Genomic DNA, 14,360 nt, shown 5'->3' with positions numbered 1-14,360 from the left:
CGACTCCGGCACGCGGAGCCCTCTCTGTGGGCACGCGCAGGGGCCGGAGCCAGCCGGCAGCGCCGCCCCCCCCCCTCCGGCGCCCCCCACCCCGGCCATTCACTCGCTCCGCCGCCCAGGCAGGCAGGCAGGAGGAGGGACCCGACCGCTGCGCCGGCGCTACAGGAGAGGAAAGGGACCGCTACGGAGCCGCCGCCGCCCTTGCGCCCAGGGGACCTCTCCGGCGCGCCCTGCGCATCTCCATCCAGAGCGGCCCCGGGGGAGCGGCCGGGCAGCCCCGCTCATCTTCTGCCACCGCCGTCGGGCGGCTGGGGCCTCTGGGCTGCCGGCTTCCCCACGCCACACTCGCCGCCTCCTCATCCCGGGCGGGCGGGGGGAGGAGCGTCTAAAAGCCCAGAGTGGGCTGTGAAAACGAGGGCGGGAGGGAGGGTTTTTCTGCCCCTCCATCTGCGACCCCCAAGCGTGGAGGGGCGTGTTGAGGGGGGGGCCTGCTGGCGCTGGCTGCAGGTGGCGGGGTGCTCCTGGGGGGGGTCTGGCCGCCTGCGCGCCCCCCCCTCTGTGGAGATGCGGGCTGGGGAACCTGGAGGCGCCGCCGCCGCAGAGGGGGGTCTCCCCCTGCCCCGCCGGGAGGAGCACCCGGGAGAGGCGGGGGGGAGGGGCAAAGGATCCCCGCTGGAAGCAGTGGGGGGTGGGGACACCTTTGGGCCTGAGGGCTGCCCCCCTTCCCCCCATCCCCAAAGGTGCGGCTTGGGACCCTCGGGGGGGAGGGGCCCTTCTGCTCCATCCCGCTTTACTTTTGTTCCCGACACCCCTGTGACTCACTCCGGGCGCCTCGCGCGCCTCGCACTGAAGCCGCAACTGTCTCTCCCGGGCTCGTTTCCCGCCCCCTTCCCTTCCTTTGCATCAGGGGGCCCACCTTCTCTGGAGAGAGGAGCCTTCCAGCCCATCTGCTTCCCCCCCTCCAGGAGATTCCTTCCATTGCAGGGTTTCTCTGGGACTTCTTCTTGGATATTTATGCATTGGGAGGGGGGGTTTGCCCTTGGAAGAAGAAGCTCCTCGTTTCTTTCTGGGCGAAAACGCACAGGAGGCTTTGCCTTGGATTTGCCGCTCTCAAGGTGCACATTTTTCCCCATCTAAATTCTCAAAACTGCACGGGGGCTTATTGTTGAGTTCTGAGAATTTGGCTGGGACAAATGTGCGTTTGGGGAGCAGAGTTTTGAGAATTCAGATGGAGAAAATGTGCATCTAGAAAGCGGCAAATCCCAAGGCAAAACCTCCCATGCATAAATGGCCTTTCCTTTTCTTCTCGCCCTCTCTCTTGCTCCCTCTCCACCCCCCTCCCCAGCTCTAACCAAGCTGCTGGCAATTTTGCATTGTCCCCCCACCCCGCATCCCTTCTTTGCAATACCCCTCCCCGCCTTCTGACTGGGATAGAGGGGCTCGGGGTCTCCGCTCCTGCTTGTATCTGAGGAACAGTCCTCTGGCTCTCCAAAGAGAGAGGCTCTTTCTTGTTGGGAGGTTTTGCCTTGGATTTGCCTCTTTCTAGGTGCACATTTCCCCCATCTGAATTCTCAAAACTACATGGAAGCTTATAGTTGAGTTTTGAGAATTTGGATGGGGGAAATGTGCATCTAGAGAGCGGCAAATCCAAGCCAAAACCTCCCATGCATAAATGGCTAGATCTCTCTCCCACTCCACCCCACGCAAATCTTTTTGGTCTCTAAGGTGCTGCAGGACTTGAACCAAACTATGCATGATTCCAAATGTGTGGGAATGCCTAAACTAAAACCTCAGTATTCAGGTTAAATTGTCGCATTGGCACTCGGCGATAAATAAGTGGGTTTTGGGTTGCAGTTTGGGCACTCGGTCTCTAAAAGGTTTGCCATCACTGTAATAGAGGGAGATCTCCAGCCACCACCTGGAGGTTGGCAACCCTACAAAAGATGCTGATGCCACCAAATGACTTCAAGTTAATTGCATTTCTAGTGTAAAAGTAATGCCAATATTGGCTTTGTTTATCCCTCCATCCGAAGGGCTTAGGGCTGGTAGGAGAAACAAAGGGATGTGGAAGTACAGTGATTAGAGAGCTGGATTTGATTTGGAGAGACAAATTTTTAAGAGTTTTTGGATGCTGAAATTCCCGTTTTAGCTGTGATGCTCCCTGGTCTCCTTGAGCGGTCTCTCAGCCTAGCATTTCAAACCTATTGTGAGAACAAATTATAGTGGGACCACAAAGTGTTGTGAACACTGAAAAGTGCTATAGAAATGCATTTTAGTATATATAATGTTGTGCTGATATCTATATAGATAGATAGATGTGTATGTATAAGTTTTGTTTTATGTCCATTATGTCGGTATATAAAAATGAACTCTCTTCCTTGAGACTACAAAGGCTTTTTTTATTTTTACTATTTTAATCATCATTGCTACTCTTGAGTCTCCAGAACTGGGGTAATGAGGGTTTAGAACTCTTAATAAAATGTGAATGTTCTTAGCACCTGCTACTGCGTCTAAATAAAGAATTTCCAAACATACATTGCATCCCCACCCCCGCTACTTAGAATTGTAATGCCAATTTTTTGCATATCAGGTACCTAAAATCTGAACTAATTAGGATTGTCTTGAGATATTTGGCTGAAGACTTGATCTCTGGAAATATTTGACTGAAGAATGATTTTGTTTTACAGTTTGAATTATTTTACAGTCAGCATTTCAGTGGGAGGAAACTTACCTGGTTACATTACCTCTGCACAGGTAAAAATAAGTGTGTGCATGTTTTTTTTTTTTTTACCTTATGAAAAGTCTATACAAAAGTTCATTAGTGTTAGTTTTTGCTGATTGTAACCTCTGCATCCTTTGAAGTTTTGTAGGTTAAAAATATTCTTGAATTAAAATAATCCTCTCTTACATAGCTAAATATGTTTTTGCTGATTATTTCAATTAGGTATCTTAATTTTAGTTCTTTTGATTCTTACCTGTAAGATTTATTGCTCTTCAGATAACATCTACATTATTAACTGGGTATTTTGCAAAGAAAACACCCAGCTTAATAACACAGTTTGAAGAAAAGAAATACTGTGTGGAACAAATTACGGTCCAGGATGCAGGGCGCTTGGCTTAGTTTGGTCTTGCAAAATGGTTGGAGTTTAGGAAGACTGAGCTAAATAGATGGCTGCCATGGAAGTATCCATTAAAAGAAGCCTATATACTGACAAATGCACCTGAGGATACTGGGGTGCAGTTATTACAGTCCTGTGAAAGGCATAAAGTGAGCTTCTGCAGCCATAAGGAACAAGTTTTATGCACACACATACACACAAAACATTTTTTGTTGAGATGACTGGAAAAAATACTCTTAACTGTACTTCTATAGCACTTGTCAGTTTTCAGGGTGCTTTGCCACTCTTACCCCATTTCTCTTCACAACAGTCTTGCAAAGTAGATTAGATTGCTGTTTCTTCTCCACCAGGGCTGCCGTCAAGACAAACAAAAGATGGCCATGTATTATTTTTAATATGGTAGTGATATTGCTTGTTAAACTAGCAGCATCAGTGAAGTGTTCTTGGCTTCTTCGTAGAGCATGTTGCTTTGCCTGTGTAAAGTCCCAGGTTCAGTCCCTCGGGGCTCCAAGAAAAGGGCCTCTTGTGGAAGGTAGCCAAAAGACCTCTGTCTGTCCGAGACTCAACAGCTGCTGCCGATCAGAGTAGAAGCTGCTGAGTTTCATGGACTCGGTGGTCTTGCTCCACGAGGCTGCTTCCTACATCCCCATGTAATGCAGTGTTTAAAAGTGTGCCATTAATTTGCAGGTGAGGTAAAAATGAACTACTTGTGCAAACCGTACGTAGCCATGGTGACCACATACCAAATGGCAGTGCTGCTCGCCTTCAACAATAGTGAAACGGTCAGTTACAAAGAACTCCAAGACAGCACGCAGATGAACGAGAAAGAACTGACGAAAACTATTAAGTCGTTACTTGATGTCAAAATGATCAACCACGACTCAGACAAGGTCAGTTACAAAAAGGGCATGGAACATTTTCTTGTCAGATTGTCTTTGTTTCTCTCTTACTTGCATTTTGGTGTTCTTTTTTTTGTGGGGGTTGACCCTATTTTTGTATGATTGTAATCCTGTTCGTTGAGAGCTAAGGAAATAGGAATGCTGTATTGGAATCTGTTTTTGTTTTGTTCGTTTTGTTTTTACATTAGTTGGATTTCTACTGGAAAAGTAACAGGCCAAGAACCACATGAGTATACACATGCCTCAGATATATTTGAACTTATATTTCTAAATCACAGTGTGGAAGACTGCTTTTGAAGTTCAAAAGTAGTTGTGATATTCCTAGTCGAGCCTCTCGAGGCAAGAAATTCCATAGTCTTGGCGATACCACTGAAAAGGCCCTGTTGCCACCTGACAAACTTACATCACACTAAGTAGAGACACACTTGGAAAATCTCCACATCCATTTTGGTTGATATTATAGATGGTGGTCCTTTAGGTATCTGTGCCCTGAAAGCTCACTGCCTTCAGGCAAATCCAGCACTTTGTATTGCAGCCAGCAACAAAAAGACAGCCAATTCAGGCACATTAGGATCAGCATTACAGTATTTACTCAAGTGCAAGTCTAGGTTTTTTTTCCATGTATGCCATAAAAAAGAGGGAGGGATTCATCTTATGTTCACATGCAAGTTACAGCTGCCTCCAGTAAAAAAAATTGTTTTGGATCTACAACCTTTTTTAGGGGAGTCGTCTTATGTTCAGGATCACCTTTCTTTCAAGTCAATGCAGTTTGTGTTCCCAGCAGTGAGTTCCAAGCAATAACTGGGCAATAATAGTTTGGACCAACTGAAGCTTCTGAGAGCATTCCCATATCGCGTGTATTACAGAAGTCCCACCTGGACGTTAACAGGGCACGTGTAACTAGCCTGGTCAGATTTCTTCAGAAAGCATTGCAGCCAGAGTACCAGCCAAAGCTAATAAAAGTTACTCCTGCCCATTGCTGCCACCTGACCATCTAGGAGCAAGGCAGGTCAAGCAGTGTCTCTCAGTGGCACACTTGAACCTTCAGGGGGATGCAGTTAACTCCTACAACCTGGATCAGTAGAACCCCCCAAAATGAACCCATCTTGTCTGGACTAAGCTTTAGTTTGTTCATCCTCATCAGCTGATTACTGCCTTCAGATACTTAATGTAGGCCAGGGGTGTCAAACATAAGGCCCAGGGGCTGGATCTGCCCCCCTTGGGAGCCTTTATCCAGCCAATGAGCCAGTCAAGACAGCCACCCCCACTCCCAATTGCAGGCTTGCCAGCCGAGGCAGACATCTACCCCTAGTCCCAAGGTGTCAATGATCAAAGACTGTTAAATAAAAGAAAATACTTTAAGAGTGTTATTGTGTTAAGCGTGTTTGTATTTAACTAAAAAAAATGCTATCATTAATTGGCTTTGCCTGTGTCTTCTGTACAGTTTGTATCTCCGGTACCTGGCATTAAATTTTGTGATACACATGGCCGGGCCCGATGCAGTGACATGTATGTCCTATCCGGCCCTCGTAACAAATGAGTTTGACACCCCTGGTGTAGACTATCATAGCCCCCTTCAGATCAGATGAAAATGAGAGTTGGACCTGGGTGTCACCTGCAGATCAATGATAGTGCTATCCAAATCTCTTGGCTTTATGTAGAACTTAAAAGCATAGGTCAGGATGAAGTCTTGCAGGACTCAACAGACTAGTGGTCACAGCATTGGAACAAAAGTCCCCAAGTTCCCAACCTTCTGTGGCCTACCCTCCAAGAAAGACCGGATCTATCACAATTTATTACTATCACCACCCCCAATCCACCTTGGAAAGGTGTAGATCATTGGTTAAGGCAACCAAGTCAGTTTGTGTAACATACCCAGAAAACAAATCAATAAGGGTCTTTTTTTTTAATTTGATGTGAGAAGACTAGAGAATACGCTTGACTTTTCTCAGGAGATGTTTATTTTCTTGTTTTACAATCCTGACACCACAAAATTGATATGCTTATACCTGTCCTAATGGTTTTCCATTAATAATATTTACGGTATTTTATTTTTTGTTAACAATTTTGGTTCACCCCACCCCAATACAACCATATTAAGTATACAGAAACGATTATTACATTGGAGTCATTTTAAGCATATATGTAAATGTACTAATTTGACTAAATAATTCTGCCTTGCCAAATGGATCAAGTGGTAATTTGTTTACTTTTCAACAGAAGAGATGCAAGCCATATGCAATTTTTCCAGCAAGCTGTTCACTCATGCTGGCTGCTAATTTATTTGGCACCATTTGTATGTGTGTGTGAAGTACATATGCTTTTCTTATTGCAGGAAGATGTAGAGGCAGAATCTACTTTTTCATTAAATATGAGCTTCAGCAGTAAACGAACAAAATTTAAAATCACTACATCAATGCAAAAAGATACGCCACAGGCAAGTATTGTTAACGTCTCTGATGTGATCTAGCTTGAAGTACCACACATGGTTTAAAACTGGGATCAATTTCTGTAGCAACTGATGACAAAATATATCAGTGTTGACAAGAGGAAAAGTTGTGGAAGGCAAAAGTAGGGAGAGGAAGAGACCCGTGAGGGCCATGGGGCAATTTACAACTTGCCATTTCCACTCGTATCAAGATAGCATTTATGCTGTTCTGCAGCTATACTCCAGCAATGAAAATAACCCTGGGTCCGTATTGTATAGAGAAAATCAGGTTAAAAGTTTTCTTAATAAATGAAACCCAAGAAAGTAATGGTATGTAAGTGCCTCGCTCTTCCCCTCCCTGGCTCTTCAACTCATGTTCCAGAGTCTGAAAGTGGACTGGGGGCTATGGAGGAAACCAGCTGTCTTTTTGTGTGTTCGAGGGGGGGGTGGGGGTAGCTTTTGTTTTAACAGCTAGGCTGTTACTTGCACTAAAGTAAGTGTTGGGTCTTAAAACTGAAGTGTAAACTAGAACACTGTTAGGGGGGAGAACCATAAATATTTTCATAATTAATTATTTTATTAAAGGAATTGAGTCTCCCCCACCTGTTTTATTTTCTGACTGGCTTCATTATGACTTCTCAAAAAGTCTTCACCTCATTGGTCCAACTATTGCAGCTACATTCAAATGTTTTCATCTCTCTTGCAGTTCTGTCATCCACGTTTCCTAATATATCCCATTTTGTCAAGTCTGTATCTTGTTTTGCTTTCTCCAGTTCACTATTCATTTGCTCAGAAGCGTAAAGTTTACTATAAAAAAATGCTAAATTCCACTAACATTATTTGTGGTACTTGGTTATGTCAGGAATACACACTGAGTAAGACCAGCTAAGTGCTTTTGTCTCTCCAACTTCTTGTTCACATCAGCTCTGAATCTCACTACGTCCATTACGGCAAATAATAACTTATTTTAACGTTAATTATTACAGCTTTAGAGCTCGGGTCTTGAGCTCAGAATGTCATTCCTTTCAACCATAAGTGTCATAATTAATAACCAGATAAGCTGCGAATTAATTTCTCTTGAGTGGTAATTTCATAATTAAAGTTTATCACACTGTAGTTGTTACCCACTGATCTCTCAAGCAGTTGTAAAGTAACTGTAATTGAAAAGCCAGTTTTGAAGTAGTTCTTATAAATATTGCAGGCTCAAGGGATTAATCCCAAAGGTTTCATTCTGCTCACAGTAGAATCTTCCTCTGGCACAAAGAATCCTCTGCCAGTGGAATGCATCTTCTTCTACCAGAAGGGGCCCCTTACATTGGAGGAAGGCTTCGCCAATAGAAGAACACAACCTTTGAGTTCAGTCCATTGGGTCTAGAACCATTTGTGTAAAGGGCTTTTCATGCCTGCTCTCACAGCAGAAAGAAATGCAACAAGAAAAGTATCACTCTTATACTGTGCCCAAGACCTGAAAGCTCCCGGCATTTTGTTCCATAAATTCCAAAACAATTTTATTCAGCCGGTCCTGAACTTTTCTTCCTATTGATTCTTGACAGTCATGATCTGCCCAGGGTTTCAAGACAAAATATGTACCGTATTTATTAGAATTTCCAGCAACTTGCTTAGAATTTACAGTAAATTATGATACTAGATTGGCGCACCCATGAAGCTTTACAAAGGGCTTTTAAAAAGGTAAAGGTAGTCCCCTGTGCAAGCACCGGGTCATTACTGACCCATGGGGTGACACCACATCACGACCTTTACTAGGCAGACTATTATTTACAGGGTAGTTTGCCATTGCCTTCCCCAGTCGTCTACACTTTACCCCCCAGCAAGCTGGGTACTCATTTGACCGACCTCGGAAGGATGGAAGGCTGAGTCAACCTTGAGCCGGCTACCTGAAACCAACTTCCGTCGCTATCGAACTCAGGTCAAGAGCAGAGCTTTTTGACTGTGGTACTGCAGCTTATCACTCTGCACCACGGGGCTCCTTGCAAAGGGCTTAGGCTTCAGGAAACCATGTATGAACGCTACAAAGTTGCGTAAAGGGTCTGCGAAAGGGGGAAAAAAGCCATTGGCTAAACATCACCAGACTGTTTGGTGTCTTGTCAGCAAAATGGTTCAGCATCCTTAAAAGGCTTGTGTGAAATGCTTTCCAGTTTTTCCATTCCATTCACCTTTCCATTATAGGGTTCCCTAAATTAATTTAACATTTCCACTTGGTACGGCTAATTGACCATAGCCTTGCCTGCTTCAGGGTTATGGGGTGGGGTGTTTGGACCCTGGAAGTTCTTTTCCAGTACCAAGATCCCCAGCCCCTTACAACTCTAAGTACATCTCGCTTATGACAGGAATTTTAAATTTTTTCTTCATGCAAGCATAATTTTTATAGCAGGAGATACCTATTCCAAAAGGTGTTGTAGCATTTTAAGGCTTTAAAAAAAATAAAAGCTGCCATTTCCCAGTAACAGGATTTTGCTGACTCTGAGGCATTGCGAAGGACAGGTCAAATGGAAGCAGTTCTTATGATAGACCAACAAAAAGAACAGGTTTTCCACTTCCAAAGCACAGCTTATTCCCAGTTATTACTAGCTGGCCTGTAAATATCCTCTGAGTGTTTCTGACAGCAGCCAGTCATATGCCCTAGAAGCTCACAAGCGGGTTATGATTGGGATGGCCTCTCCCGTCTTGATTGTCAGTGATACACTATTTCTATGTCTGGAAGTTCCACGAAACTGATGTGGCTAATACCTGACGATCGAGCCAAGAACTGGTCTAAGCCCCTTTTATCATAGCCAGTTAGCTCGAGGTCTTCCTACCATCTTGTGGTAATTGTTTATTTGCCACATTTTAATCCCGCCCTTCCTCCAGGGAACTCAGGACGGCATACATGGTTTCTCTACCACTACTACCCTCGTTTTATCCTCAAAACAAGCCTGTGAACTTGAGAGAATGACTGACCCACGGTCACTCTGTAAGCTTCTTGGCGAGCGGAGATTTGAACTTGCATATCCCAAGGCCTATCAACACAAAGTTAGCCTGTTGTTATGTAGGTAGTGAATAAAGAACAACAGAGTGGCCAAACAACAAATGATATGCAAGGATGAGCGTTGTTATAAATATATCAAAAAAGTGCAGCAAAATGCAAGAACATGTAACAAGACACAGCTTGTATACAAAATACAATCATATACGAAATACAAGAGTTTATGGAACTCATGCTATAAAGCAAACAGGTGGATAGCCCTGGAGGTACCTTTATTAGGTTCACACTGTGAACTAAAAGGGCCATATATCTTGGACACTTTGGTACTTTTGTATTTTTGTACTCTTGTATTTCGTATATGATTGTATTTTGTATACAAGCTGTATCTTGTTACATGTTCTTGCATTTTGCTGCATTTTTTTGATATATTTATAACAACGCTCACCCTTGCATATCATTTGTTGTTTGGCCACTCTGTTGTTCTTTATTCACTATCCCAAGGCCTAGTCAACACTCTGTCAACTTCACCACTGGCTCTTGCGTTCTTTTGGCTATCCTGAACCAACTGCAAATGAGCTTTATTCTACTTCTGGTTTCATATGAGAGAAATGTATTTTCCTTTCTTAACATTGTTCATAATTCATATAACTGTCTACTATGCTGGCCTTGAACGTATCCCTTTTCCCCCTAAAATAAAACCCCCCGAAGCTTGGAGGCATGGTTCAAATCTCCTGACAGACATTTATTTATTGACTGATTGCCCACTTTTCTCACTGAGACTCATGCCAGATTACATAAGGTATAGCAGTGCAATCAATAGGAAGATATGTCTAATAAGCAATGTAATAGGATTAGGATTGTGGAAGTTCGGAACGGAGCTGTCATCCGAACAGAGCATAAGTACTAAACATGATGTGTTAAACAATGCAAAACATGGTAACATAGGTAGCAACACAATGCATTTTGCTGGACCAAGACTGTTATGATATAACCTTATTTCCTTTATAAAAATGCTCTCCAGAACAATTCTGTTTTACATAGTTTGCAAAAGGCCATTCCACAGGGTGAGGACCATTACTGAACTGAGCAGGGGTGATTTTCGCTGAGTGATTTTGAGCTATTTGTTCTCAGCTGATCTGATCTGAGGAAGAGAGAACCATGTCTTCTGCCCTGAGTTCATAAGACGACAGGCAAGATAAAATGCAATAGAAAGCTTGGGATTGCTCTACTGTGGTTTCCCAAGCGCTGATCAGCTGCTCCAGCGTAACCCACAGCTCACCTTCAAAATGAACGAGTGCACAACTTGAAAGCACGATCCCATGGCTGCAGCAGCCTTAACGCAAGCAACCCCAACTTACCCACTGAACCAAGTACACTCACTTGGGCTACTTGTCAATCTCTTGCTGTTGTTCATACACTTTAGGAAATGGAGCAAACCCGAAGTGCTGTAGATGAAGATAGGAAAATGTACCTTCAAGCTGCTATAGTCCGTATCATGAAGGCACGGAAACTGCTGCGACACAATGCTCTTATTCAGGAGGTAAGTGTGCGAGCGTACTGGTGAAAAAAGAAGAACAAAGGTGCAAGAGAGAGCAGTTTATTTGACCTTTTAGATCCCAACAGGTTTCGCGATAAGATTACTCGGGAGATCTCAAGCGGAAACTTCTCTGGCTCCCTCCCTGGACCTGGAGGGGAGCGTTTCTGCTTGAGATACACACACGCACGCACACACACACACACCCCGACGAAGCTTATCATGAAACCTGTTGGAATCTAAAAGGTCGACTAGACTGTTCTCCCTTGCACCTTGTTCTTTTTTTTCCTACCTTCCGGGTCGGCCTTATTTTCTTCCCGCTTTAGGCAGAAATCATGCCGTGGAGGTCAAACTGTGCAAAATCTCTCTAAAGCATTTATTTGTTAGTTCAGCTATCACTCGGCCTGGTTGGTGTGTCTTGAATTCACGCTGTAGTAACTGGGTCTCTAGTCTTAAAAATGTGGTTGTTAGGGGTACAGTTTGATACAAAGTGCTGTGTTTCCATGCTTCATAGCCCAGTGAATGAACACCTTATCACATGAAAAGGATTTCCCAGTGCATCGGGGGGGGGGGGGAATGCTTGGATTTTTGGCAGTTCTCCAAAAGAAGCAGATGCTATAACTGCATAGTGTAGCTTAGGCATACGATCTTGGTTCGCATGCAAGTCTGGACTTGTTCATAGAAGGACCTTGCACAGAGGTACACGAGTGTGAACCAGGTGATGTACGAAAAAGGCAGATAAAAGTTTCCACAAATATTGCAGCAGCTCATTTTCCAGCAGCCCCTGAAGCAATAGAAATTGCTTCAGCTATACTGAGGAGGGGCTGTGGCTCAATGGTAGAGCATCTGCTTGGCATGCAGAAAGTCCCAGGTTCAATCCCCGGCATCTCCAGATAAAGACTAGGCAGGTAGGTGATGTGAAAGACTCCTGCCTGAGACCCTGGAGAGACCCTGCCGGTCTGAGTAGACAATACTGACTTTGATGAACCAGGGGTCTGATTCAGTATAAAACAGCTTCATGTGTGTGCTCATGCGTGTACCATCTGGGGATCACATTTCTGTTCATATGAGACAGCGTATATCTCCTTGCATATAGAGGGGGGAAATATAGTATGAACTGGCCCCTGCTTAGAGAAAAACAAGTGAGCATCTTCTGAAAACAGAGATGACCAATATCTGGCTTTGCTTCTGAAAGCTTTGAATCTCTCCTTTAACTAGATGGTGTTTGATATAATGCATACTTTCTCTTTCTTTTTGCACAGGTAATTAGCCAATCAAGAGCTAGGTTTAACCCAAGTATCAGCATGATTAAGAAGTGTATTGAAGTTCTGATAGACAAACAGTACATTGAGCGGAGCCAGGCCTCAGCAGACGAATACAGCTATGTAGCATGAGGTTAATACCCTGCAGGTATGGTTGTACGGAGATCATTGCTGTCACTGCTTGGTGTGTCCTGTGGGGAAAAAAGCAGGCCTGTTGTGCCTCCATAATTGGTCACTTGGCAGCCCCTGTTTTTTCAGCTGTTTACAACATCACCAGTGCCACGTCATGAGCGTCAGATGAAAAAAAAAAGCCTATAGATATTCCAAGCTCATGTCATTATGACATTTCTTAAAACTTTACTAAAAGAGAATGAGTGAAGTCTTGCTGAAATGTGGAATTTTTGGTTGGGTACCATGCTTCCCCCCCTCCATCCCCCCCACGTTTGCAGTTGATGTTTTTTAATGTATCTTAAAAAGACAAAGTTAAAACAGACTAAATATTGTAATATGGCAGATAACATAATAATTGTATCTACATTAAAATGTAAAAAAAAAGAACATGATACTGCTGCTTGTCAAATAAATAAATGGAATATCTTGTGGTGGCTTGATTTAATTTGTGAGCATATCAGCTTGAAGAAGGGTATCTAAATGGTTGAAGCATAAGCATGCCAGACCCTGGGTATGTTGACAGGGGAGGTGAGTCTAATTTTGCTTGCTGATGACTTATTTTCACGTAAATGGGTGCAGCAGGATTGCAGCCTTCACAATGGTACAAGTGGGGGACTTGTGAAGACTTGCGGGGGGAGGGATGTGTTGAGAACCTCTTGACAGCTGAGTGAGATCTGGGCTTGAGCATCTGTTCTGTCACTGTTGCAGGTATTTAAGTCTGGGCACAGCCAGAAGCGTGACCCTTAGCTTGCAGCCTGTGGGCTGTGAGTAAGCCATGCCAGTGGATCTAGGACCTGAATGGTGGAGTTGTGTTGCATGTTTTATGTTATTTTAAATTGTGTTTTTTGTGTTTCTTGTTAGCTGCTTTGAGTTCTCAGTGGACAGAAAAGCAGGGTAGACATGCTTAAATCCCATCCACCTGCCGCTGATAGTCCTCCTCGTGGTACCTCCATTTCCCTCCTTCTTTCCCTGCCCCGACAGTCCTGACAACTTCTCCCCTTTTCTGCTGCTTCCTTACCTGTCTCCACTCTCCTCTCCCCACCATCCATCTTCACTGCCCCTTCTTCTTTAAGGTCCCTTCTCCCAACTCACTTCGAAATGAAACTAGCAGTCATTTTGGATTACCTAGGCAACCACATACTACATTGGCAGTGTTGTTTAGTTGCTAGGTAACCCAACTGGTTCCTGAGATCTCATGAGGTAATCTTGCAAGCTTCCAGTGTTTAAAATCTTTTTTCTTTTGTTTCATCCGCCTTTTAATTAGGGATTTTTCTGCAAACCGCATTTGTAGAAATAATTCCCCTATCCGTGCATGCCCCCATTGTGTGGATTTTTTCATCTGCACTCTGGGACTAAGTTCAGAATTGAGTATATGAATCTATTAAAACACTTTATTTTACCAGTGACTGTATTCAGACTTGTGCAAGTCTGAAAAAAAAGAATTCTGACTGTCTGGGATTTAAATAGATCTGTTCTGTGCTAAGTCTTTACCTGGTTTTCAAGTTATGGCTTCACAGGTAAACGTCACTATAAAATACACTGTACTGTGAGTTCTATTATTATAGAGCAGGAATTAGGAACTTAATAGCTTTCTGTCACTTCATGAGGCTTTTTCATCCCATGCCTTTTAGAGTGCCTTTAAAATTTTGTACGTACAGTTAAAAAGAAAATAAATCTAAGGGCAGATGCTCAGAGTGGGGGCGGGGCGGGTAGGAGAGATCCATGGTAGTTATAGACAAAGCAACTAATCATCTTCCAGTCATAAATTTGTAGGAAAATCCTAAGTACCCTTGAGTCCTTTAAACCAAATGGTTTTCAACATTACCAAACTCAGGACTTGCTAAGAATTAGACCCAATGACCTGCAAGCATGTGACAGGTAGTCATGTGACAGAAGAGCCAGTGTTATGACACATCAGTGTAAAGATCAAAGCCATGGGCAGCAGAGAGCCAGGAGAGCAAAAA

The 14,360-nt window shown here is 43.9% G+C and overlaps 1 protein-coding gene across 1 annotated transcript in view; it reads left to right on the top strand.

Annotated features, from left to right (window-relative positions):
* CUL2 (cullin 2) overlaps nucleotides 1-12,818 on the top strand; it is a 48,957-nt gene extending 36,139 nt beyond the window's left edge. The window contains exons 17-21 of the mRNA XM_056857538.1: nucleotides 2,688-2,754; nucleotides 3,807-4,009; nucleotides 6,354-6,455; nucleotides 10,853-10,969; nucleotides 12,226-12,818. Coding sequence (XP_056713516.1) covers nucleotides 2,688-2,754; nucleotides 3,807-4,009; nucleotides 6,354-6,455; nucleotides 10,853-10,969; nucleotides 12,226-12,357 — 621 coding nt within the window. The 3' untranslated portion in view covers nucleotides 12,358-12,818. The remainder of the gene's footprint in view (nucleotides 1-2,687; nucleotides 2,755-3,806; nucleotides 4,010-6,353; nucleotides 6,456-10,852; nucleotides 10,970-12,225) is intronic.
* The last annotated feature ends 1,542 nt before the right edge of the window (nucleotides 12,819-14,360 follow it).

Source organism: Euleptes europaea, chromosome 11, assembly GCF_029931775.1.
Source record: "Euleptes europaea isolate rEulEur1 chromosome 11, rEulEur1.hap1, whole genome shotgun sequence".
NCBI classification, from domain to species: domain Eukaryota; kingdom Metazoa; phylum Chordata; class Lepidosauria; order Squamata; family Sphaerodactylidae; genus Euleptes; species Euleptes europaea.
Note: the sequence above shows the minus strand (reverse complement) of the source record. Positions and strands in the feature narration are given on the sequence as shown.